This window comes from Accipiter gentilis, chromosome W (assembly GCF_929443795.1).
Source record: "Accipiter gentilis chromosome W, bAccGen1.1, whole genome shotgun sequence".
NCBI lineage: Eukaryota > Metazoa > Chordata > Aves > Accipitriformes > Accipitridae > Astur > Astur gentilis.
The window spans coordinates 7,866,100-7,876,757 of record NC_064918.1 but is presented as its reverse complement, the minus strand read 5'-3'; the positions used below and the strand labels follow the sequence as shown (position 1 = coordinate 7,876,757).

The 10,658-nt window shown below is 48.2% G+C and overlaps 1 protein-coding gene across 1 annotated transcript in view; it reads right to left on the bottom strand.

The window, feature by feature from the left end:
- Positions 1-362: 362 nt before the first annotated feature.
- Positions 363-10,658, bottom strand: part of LOC126035236 (AP-4 complex accessory subunit RUSC2-like) — a 59,626-nt gene continuing 49,330 nt past the window's right edge. The window contains exons 10-12 of the mRNA XM_049793504.1: positions 3,049-4,015; positions 2,237-2,410; positions 363-1,912 (exon numbers count right to left, since the gene is read on the bottom strand). Coding sequence (XP_049649461.1) covers positions 1,732-1,912; positions 2,237-2,410; positions 3,049-4,015 — 1,322 coding nt within the window. The 3' untranslated portion in view covers positions 363-1,731. The remainder of the gene's footprint in view (positions 1,913-2,236; positions 2,411-3,048; positions 4,016-10,658) is intronic.

The following is a 10,658-nucleotide window of genomic DNA, read 5'->3' as shown; positions in this document are numbered from 1 at the left end:
CAGCCACATCCAGCCTGGGTCTAGGAATACACCAGAGGGGTGAGGAAAGGACCTCTGATCCTGCACTTCGAGTGGATGACATGGGGACTGAATCAACTACTCTTGGCCAGGTGGGGTCTATCTCCTCCCTACTCCCATGGTCTGCCATGAGCCAAGAATAGTTAGGGACAACCTATCTCCTTCTGAAGGTCTGGTGTTGGCTGTGGCCGGAGGTAGGACAAAGCCTGCAGTGCAGTGTCCCAGCACAGGTACCCCTCAGGCTCTTCCCAGGGACGGGCTGAAATCACAAGGCTGTGTAGCAGGGAGCTCAATCAGCACCTTTTTTATTAATATGCATCATAAATAAAGAAATAAAGGCAAGACACCTTGTTCTAATGGGGAAATACAAATTAAATATGGTGCAATGTCTGCTAAGCAATATATAAGCAGGAGGTAACCTTGCAAGACCAGGGCCCCTTGCCATGGGGAAGCCAGCTGAGGCACAATGCTGAGAGCAGCATCAACCCGGCCAAGGCACCAAATACTGGCATGGCCTTTTGTTAACACTGTTCCCCACCTGATGCGCAGTGGGAAGCATGACCATGGCAAGGAAGGGATTGACTGGCATTGCCTCTACCGAGGACCCCAGGACCCCCAGCAGCCCCTTGTGCTCATACACAACACTTGCCCCCTCCCTACCCCACGGCACTGCTCAGCAAGACCAGAAACCCTTATGCCAAGGGGAGTACCACCCCTCCCTCCCCATCTCCCCATCTCCCTCTGGGAGCACCCCTCTGCTCTACCTGCTGGGAGCACTGCCCCCAACTCCAAAGAGCATCCCTAGCCCAGTCAGGAACCCTGCCCTCACCCCCTCCCCTCCTACCCCCTCTCCACTGAGCATCCCAAGGCATCCTAGGCACTGGCTCCCTGCTCAGCATGGAGAGCACAGGGCCACCCCCCAAAGCACCCATCTCCACAGAGGGTGGCTCTACCCATTCTGGACCTATGTAACACTGAACATCCACGCTCCTTCCTCACAATTCCATGCACCCCTTTGCTCCACATGCATACACGTACCCTGTCCCCCTCCCCTGGCTGTGGCCAGGCACAGCCCCAGGCCCTGCAGTGTGGCAGTGCCAGGCCACTTGGCCCAGTACAACCCACCAGGCACCGCTATTACACATTAGGACAGGGCTGCTCCAATGTGGAGGAGCCTACCTTGCAGCCTCCCTTCAAGCCGCAACGCAACCCATCAGCCCAGCCTTGCAGAGACCTTGCCAACACAAGGTGCTCCCACCCCTTTGGCTGATGATGCCAGGGATGCTGAAGGCTGCAGTCTGCACTGCCACCCCTGGGGAGGGGACAACTCGCATCCTGCACCCTCCAGTGTGAAACTGAGCCATGCAGCAGGGTAGCACTGCCCTGGCAGGGACTGCTTGGGTTCCTGCTATGTATGAGTACATGGCTTATGGGTGCTGGAGATGGCATGGGGTGGAGGGGGCTCAGATGGTCCCTGGTGTGGCTGCATGCACAGCGATGCCTGGTAATACAAGGTACAGCTTGCAGAAGGCCCCAGGGGCCGAGTCAGCCTTTGGCAGCTGCACAAGGAGGAGCAAGAAGGAACCACCTACAGTTACTGTATTTTTTAATGGTAAGAAACTAGCAAGAAGCTGTGTCTGTTCCTCTGGCAGGGTGGGCTTCCCCAGACGAGCCTCAGCAGCCCACGGTACTGTGCTTGGCCTCCCAGCCACGTCAATAGTCCTCATCCTCCGGGTGGGTGATGTACATGATGGGCACCAGTCCCTTCTTGGAGCCGAGGCTGCACTGCAGCCAGTCACCGTCTACCTTGGAGATGACCTGCAGGATATCCCCCTTGTTGAAACTCAGCTGTCCTGCCTCGGTGGCAATGTGATGGCAAAGAGCTTTCACTTCACTGCAGGCAGAGGGAGGGGAGGAAGGGTTAACTTGCCACAGCACACTCACCCCATTGAAGCCCAGGGACCACCGCAGGCACAGAGGTGTGAGGAAAGCACCCCCTGCCTCCCTCCCCAGACAGGCTCTCAGCTGCCCCCCAGCTCCCTGTCGCCTGCAGATTGCAGACTTGGGGTGGACAGATGCACAAGCTGCGTCACTGCCCTGATCTGTCCCCTGGTCCATGAGTACAAAGGGGGCCAGGTGAACTGCAACAGTCAGAGCCATGCCAACCCCAACCCACCATGTCCCAGCATCTGCAGGACAGCCATATGGTGCCACTCACCAGGGAGGGTGGGCAGACAGCCCCCAGGCTGGCCATGCCTTGGGGGGCACTTCAGGTGGCTCTGGCTGGGGAGGCTCCAACTCAGGGGCTGCTTCTTGCCACATGCTTGCCCCGACCATCTGGGCCACCAGCTGGAACATGGACTTGTCCAAGCTCAGCCAGCTGGAGGGCAACCTGCAAGGAGATAGAAGAAGGTAGTGGCAGGGAAGCGTACCCGGGGGCAAGGAGCAGCTGCTCTCATGGCAAGGTCATGCCTTAGAGGTCTGACTCCATGCACAAAGTGCACTGTGGTCCCCAGGCTGTCTCCTGGTGAGGAGGGCTCAGCATCCTCCAGACACACCATGGTCTAGACTGGGAAGGACATTTCCAGTGGTCATAGAAACAAGAAGAGTGCAGATGGAGAGGCAATGCAGGGAGGGCCCAGCTACATGGGGCAACTTCATGCATCCTCCTCACCCATTGTGAGCAACAGGGATGGCTCCATGTTTTGCTCTCACTTAGTACGTGGTTTTGGGAGGGATGAGGTGATGATGGGGGTGGTGCAGCAGGGGCCCTTCCTGTGGAGAGGGGGCTTAGGAGCTGAGGCAGTGGTAGAGCTCAGGCAGAAGATTGAGCAAGGGTAGGAGCCAAGGAGGGAAACGGTGGTGTGGGCAGGCAGGCAGGCAGGACTGGACAGGGGTGACAGACCTCTCCATTCACACACTGCCTCTTATGTACCACCATGGTGTAGCCCAGTGATTGGCTATTGACCTGACTTCCACCTGCACTGCTGCAACCCCAGGTTAACCAGCCCTCCCCAGCCCCATCCCTACCTGTTAGGCTGCCTGGGCTCTTTTTGCACCTTCCTGGACCCAAACAAGTGTCCCCACTTGATGGGCTGGCTGCCCTTTGATGCACTGATGCTGCTCTCCTCTTGGGGGGCTGCTACTGCTACTCCCACTCTTTGCTGAGTCCCAGTCTCCTTTTCCTTGCTGTGCTTCAGCTCTGTAAGCACCGAGTCTGGGGGGCTGCCCATCCAGAAGGGCCAGCTCCATTCCTTCACCTCTTCGCCGACCAGTACCTGCTGGGGCTTTTCCAAGGGCTCTTCCACAGCTTCAGGACTTGGCTTGCTGGCAGCCTTGGGCCTCTCCTCCAAGGTACCCTCAGCCTCTGCACCCTCTACCACCCCTTCACGGGGGGATGGTGCCTTGCAGGTCTCCGCTGACCTGGGCACAGCATTCAAAGCTGCCACCTTCTTCTCATAGCGGATGAACTTCAAGCCTTCGGCCGAGCCCTTGATGTAAATCTGAGAGCTCTGCATGAGCTGGTACCACCAGCCTGCCTGCTTATCCTTCTTCCCCTCCCACGTGCTCTCTCGTACCTTCCTCTGCTCTTCCTCCCTGTTGCCATCTCTGCAGGAGGCCCCCACCCCCTTGACCCTCTCACTTGCAGCTTGCTGGGGGCTGTAGCCTGGTGAGATGTCATCATCTCTGGCACCCACTTTGCATGCTTCAGGGGCAGTGCTGCAGTCATAAGGATCCTCACTGCTGCCCCGCATCCGCATCAGCTGCAGGGTGGAGTGTGTGGAAAGCAGCAGGTCCTGCTTCACACGCAGCAGCTCCTTTTGCTGCTGCTGCTCTTTGCTCATCTGCATCAGGTGATGTTCAAAAAGGAGGTCTAGGTTAAAGGGTAGCAGGGAGAGAGGCTGGAGCAGGAGCAGGAGCTCCTCAAAAAGAGGCTGGCACACACTATGAGACAGGCACAAGAAGCCTACTGGCTGATAGTGTGCCAGGATGATATCTGTAGGGCAAGAGACATTTAATTAGATGAGAGGCCCTTGCCACCTTTGTCAAACCACCGAGAAGCTGCTGAAGCTATGGGGAAAGGAGTTGGACACTAGTTTTTGGTCACAGATGTGGCTGCAGTGTGAGGTTTAACACTGGGTCAGGGAGCACCAGATGCTCTGTGAGCTCTGGGCAAACTGGCCCAGGTCCTGCTTCCAGTCATGCCTGCAGCCAGGACCTGTCAGACTATCCACCAGGATGACCTCTGCCACAAATGCCATGGGAGTAGGGTGCAAATAAAGAGCATCAAAGAGGGTTGGCAAACATTAAGATTCTCTTCCCCACCTACTGGAGATGAACAAGGAGCTGAAGATCTGGCCAGTACCAGTCCCCTGCAGAGAGAGAGGTGTCAGGGACAGCTGAATACAGTCTTTCTAGGGATCTGGCTGGGCTGAACTGTGGATCCTAACAAAATGAACTAGCATTTCTACCTGCAGCATTCATCTTTCACTTCATTTGACCACATCTGCAGTGCCCCCCCCAGCTTTGTTGTCAGGTCTCACTCCCAGGGAGAGAGTTGGGAACAGGATTTGTGGCAGTTTGGCTCCAGTGAGATAACAAACTTACACCATAGACAGGACTTTCACCTTATCTCCAACCCTTTTGCCTAGCCTTCTGTGTCCTGACAGCCCAAACAGAAAATTGGCATAGTCAGCAGGATTGCCATGGATAAACTGCTGCAAAAATATAAATATGCCCCTTCCCAGGCTGGGAAGGAGTGGGCCCAAAAGTTTTGGAAGGATGAGAATGCATTGAGCAGTGTCAGGCTGTGCATTTGTGTGGTTTTAGGAGCCTGTTTATCTTGTGCTCAGCAAGAAGCTAAGGAAGCCCCTGCTCCCAAACAAATTTCTGATGTAGAATATGCAGCTTTGAAATCAGAAAATGAGGTGTTGAAGTCCTCATTGGCCTTTGAAAGGGAGACAGGAGAAAAACTAGCTGATAAACTTGTGAGTGAGAATAATTATCTCAAACAGGAAAGGGTGAATCAGCTATTAGATAAAACCTGAATATTCTATAGCAAGTATATTACAAATATTGCTTTCCAAAATCTATGCTTAAATTACTGTTGTGAACTTTATTCAACTGTGGATGAATCTCAGGCTGCTATTATACTCATAATCTCTTTAGATATAAACTGTTGACCGAGTCTGAGACTAGGAGTTGATCCAGCTGCACCTAGACTCCGACAGGAGTTTAGAAAGCAAGGGGTCTTCTCTGAACCTTGTGACTCAATGGGAGGGTCTCCCCTACCTTTCTCTAACTCGATTTTTCTTTGTATGTTTCTCTTTTACCCTATTGCATCTTTGGTCTCTGTATACATAATTTTAGTTTGATTCTAACTTAATTTTCCTTTGTATGTTTCATCCGTGTATTAAATAATAGAGTGAACCTTGCCATTGAATTCTGTGAAGTCACGCTTTTATAAATTCCTATTGAATCAGTTTTGCTAATACCCTTAAAGGCGATTCTTTAAGCAGTCCAAAACACTCCTTTTGCAACAAATTGGTGTCATGGACAGGATGGCGAGTAGTATCACTGATTACTCACAAAGCATGGAATAAGTTTGAGCCCCAGATTTTCAGAGAAATGGGCTCGTGATAACTGGCATGATTGGAAAACTGTTGAAGAACAGCTAAAACTGGCCAGGGTCAATAAAAAAGTTGGAGGAAAGGGTTGAAATGATGCTTGTGTAAGCTCCCCATCCCCCTGACATCATGCAAATTAGGAAACCAATTGTATCCCCTGAAGAATGGGATGAAAACATATGGGGTGACCCCGATGATAGCTATGCAAGGGGAAATAACCCTCTGTCTCCTTTAGATTCCCCCAAATATGAGGCCAGGCCCATTATAAAAAACAGAAGAAATCACTGGACCTCGGGGTGGAGTAGGAGATCATACCTGAAAAACCCCATTTGATCCAATTCAGATGGCCAATTTGTAAGAATGTTACAACTGAAATTGAATTGGTCAAGCATTTCCCAAAGACTCATAAATCTGGATGGCATTTGCGATTGTATAACACCATCTACTAATTGAAAAATAGATGGAGCAGAGATGGCTGCCCCAAAATTAAAGCCTTTTGTGGATCTGCTAATACAACTGCCCCGAAAGTTCATACCAAGCCAGGAGAATATCCTATGGGATTTTACACTGGACAACCTGTACTGGTGAAAATGCCTCAGATTGGAACAGTACTAATGGTACTAACTACACCCAAAAATCCCTACACATGGGAAGCCAGAGATTGCTCAGGAAAGGGACACCGGATTAGCACCTGGTGGTCTCACCTTCCTTTTAACCCTGCTGGTTGAACACAACCGAGCATATTTTCTTCCCTTTTTTGTGTTCACAGGAATCCTGAATGAACCGCATGTGGATGTGGAGACCCAGGTTTTAGGCCATACCAGGGGAGAAAATACAAATTGGCTGCTGGATAAATAACGGAACCAAATTTAGATTGCACCTTCACCAAACCTATAATTGCATATTGTATTTGGGGTTATAGAGACACCGAATTGCTATTTGAATTTATAATTAATACACAAAATATATGGAATACATACGTATACAATGGTGTGGCCATGGATCCATGCCTACGCTGATTATAATGGATCCATACCAAGTTTGTCTGTAGTGGTGTTATGAAACAATTTTACCATTTCCAAGCAGAAATGGGTCATAAAAGATGAAGACAGAGATCAATGGATTCCGTCTCTGATGGAGAAAGGCAGAGACACCATCTCAATAGGATGCCGAACTGAAAACAGCACTGAACATGCAACAGCCTCATGCATTACTATAAAATATGCCAGAAGTCAAACACAGCTTCGATTACATACATGCCTGTCCCTATGGACGCGAATGTTGGTATACTTTTACCCTATTTCGCTCAGCACTCATAATGGGTTTCTGGGCCAATTTTGAGATCAATTCCAGCATGACACTCCAGTTTAAATTTGAAGCTGAACAGCCATTTGTACCAACTGAGCCTCCTATTGAGCCAAGTCCTCACATCTTCAGCACAGGCACTTACATAATTAGAAACATGGGTCAACAACAAGTTCTCCTCAACCCTAGTTGGTCTCCAAAAAGGGTAGAGCTAACACTACACATTAATATCTCAGAAATTAAACCAAACTGTTCCACCTTTTTGGGAACTGCTCACACTGGCTGGTTGGCATGGTTACATGGACAATCTCTGAAACAATCTCAACGCATGCCACGAGATGCCACTGGGTTATTGGGAACAGGATTAGGAATAGTCAATAGCATAGATGCTGAGATCCTAATGAACAAAATAACTGCTTCTACAGACCACCTAAGGAAATTGGAATATCCATTAAAATCATCCTTATTGGCCTTAGGAGCAAGTCAATGGCTCCTATCAGACATTTTACCCCATTGGGAATGAACTGAAGAAAATGATCATCAATTAATCGTAAAAGCCCTCGGAGCAAACCAAGGTGATACTTCCCTTGCCTTGAGCTGCATCCAAGCACAGTTATGGACACAGTCTATAGCAGCAGCTATCATTAGAGAAGGAGAGGGAGGAATCTTACCCACTGAAATTTGAAAACTGATTTGGGACAATGCTTCAGAATTTGAGAAAGAGTTTCAGTCATGGTGGCAATTAGTCAACTTTACCTACCATGCAGAGAGTGATAAGATTATTGCCTTTATCCTCACAATACACAATGCTTCGGTATACACCATATACCCAATCATTGTGCTGGGATTAAACCATGATGGAACTATACTCTATCCATTGGAACATAGAGTATGGGCCCAACAAAATAGAAACAAATGGCAAACTATTGATATTGATGCATACATTGTACGGGAACAATGGGGATTCATTTGTGAAAGTAATACCATCAAGGCCCAAGACATTTGTCTTGACACTGAACACAATATCTGCCATTCTGAAATACATCCTGATGAAACCCCTGAAACTGTATTTATATATACTGGAAAAGGATGTGTTTGTATGAGAACACTTTGTGATTTTATATTCATAGATAACATTACTGTAGATACAAGTAATCACTCAAATATCTGTGTTTGTAACCTTACAAAAATGATGGGATGTGACTTTGATTATTTACCTCCTGTTACCTCTTATCAATTGTTACAATCTGACTATACACTAATTCGTGATCTGCTGCTTACTCCTATTGGAATGAACCTCACCTTGGTGGGAAAACTTCTGTGACATGAAGACCTGAAACAACTGTTAAAGCAAGTTCAAGAAAATGGACAAAAAACTCTGATTACCATCCATCACTATGCAGAGAGGATACATCAGGTGTTGGAAAGAGTGAAGAAAGATGGAGAACAGAAATGGTGGGACTCTCTTTTCAGATGGTTGCCAACTGCCACAGGAATCTTCAACAATATGCTTCATCCTGTCACTATCTTATTAGTATTCACTGTATTGTGTCTTGTTTTGATAATGACCCTATATGTTAAGCTTTGGATTATGGAAAAATGTTTAACCCCTCTGTTACCCCCACGAGATATATATATAATCGACATACCGAATTCCTTTTAAATATTATGAAGCTTGAGTGACTATAGTCACAGGGTGGATTATGTGGAATGATTGCTGGAGGTGACTTACTTATTGATTTGTGTGTCCCCCCACCTCTTAAGGGAAGGTGAACCTCCAGGGTGGAATGCAGTGGATATGCAAGAAATCTGTTCCATAATAATTCCCTAAGCAACATAACCTGCAACCTTAGATGTTAGCAACACCAGGGGAGCTTGGTATACTGACTCTAAGAGAAACAACATGGAGGGTGGAGCGGAGTGGAGACACTGTGGCCAGGCTCTGTGATATCACTGCAGGGATAGGGAACTGGAACTAATGGGACAAGAATGGAAGGTCCCTGCATTGAATCCACTGAAGCAAGGAGGTGAAATAATGGGGGTTCTGTCAACGTTATGGCCTTACTTCTGATTTATATCATAAGTGCCCAGTCCTGGAGTAGTGACATGCTAAATCATGTTCTCTGGGTGAACTTTGCTCATTATAAACTCATTATAATACCAAAACACACCTCCATCCCAAAACCTACTCGCCTCCAAGGTGCGACCCCCCCCCCCCCCCCCCCCCCCCTGGAGCATGCACTCTGAATTTTCTCTAGCATGTACCTTTAAAATTAAAGCAAAGGAACTTTTTACCAATCATAATAAAGGTATATATGACTAGAGTCACTCAAGCTCCACCTAAAAAATAAGACAATAGAAAAGGACTTAAGAGAGGAGGAATGCTAGGGAAGACACCATCATAGACAAGTCAGGAGGACATCGCTGACTTCTGGGATCAGTTGACGGGCTGAACCTCTCTTCCCCCCACATAGGGACACCTATTGGGTAAGATTCGAACCCACGGTCATACTGAGTGCTTCCCCGGGAAATCTCTATAGAGTTTTTCCATAATTTAGTGTGCTTGTAGTCAACTGTATAATTATTTGCACATGCTTTGCAGACAGTGTATTTATCACTGGCAATCCAAAAGAATCTGTACTGTTGCTTTAATAAACTGTACTGTTCATTAATCTAGCTGTGATAGTTTGTTAATGCAACCAAACTCCCTGAGTCTGGTAATTCTAGTGTGTTGAATGTGGCTAAGCTGAGAGTGCAGTACGCTATTAGTGCATCTGTCATCGGGATAGTACAACATATTGAATGCAACCGGACTTATAATGATGAATTGGACATCACTCAGAAATTAAACCTAGCTGCCCCCAGCTCCTCTGACATCTGAGAATAAGTTGGAATGCAAGGGGGTTTATTTCCTGCCAAAATTCTTTACCCTTTAATGCTGTCCTGGTTTCAGCTGGGATAGAGTTAATTGTCTTCCTAGTAGCTGGTATGGTGCTATGTTTTGTGTTCAGTATGCAAAGAATGTTGATAACACTGATGTTTTCAGTTGTTGCTAAGTCATGTTTAGTCTAAAGTCAAGGATTTTTCAGCTTCTGATGCCCAGACAGCAAGAAAGCTGGAGGGGCACAAGAAGTTGGCACAGGACACAGCCAGGGCACCTGACCCAAACTGGCCAACGGTGTATTCCATACCATGTGATGCCACATCTAGTATATAAACTGGGGGGAGTGGGGGAGGGGGATCTCCGCTTGGGGACTAGCTGGGTGTTGGTCGGCGGGTGGTGAGCAATTGCCCTGTGCATCATTTGTACATTCCAATCCTTTTATTACTACTGTTGTCATTTTATTAGTGTTATCATTATCATTATTATTTTCTTCTTTTCTGTTCTATTAAACCGTTCTTATCTCAACCCACGAGTTTTACTTCTTTTCCCGATTTTCTCCCCCATCCCACTGGGTGGGTGGGGGAGTGAGTGAGTGGCTGTGTGGTGCTTAGTTGCTGGCTGGGGTTAAACCACGACAAATGCAACACTGCTCAGTAAAAAGGCAAGTCTATTTTCCTGTCTTCTCCAGAGAGAAGTGCTGACTGAACACACAGACATGAGAAATGTCTGCTGTCAGCCCCAAAACCTGCCACAAGATACTGGGCTGGGCTTCTTGCAGTGCATGGGGCCCTGGGCTGAGCACAGGCTGAGCCAGCAGCACTCTC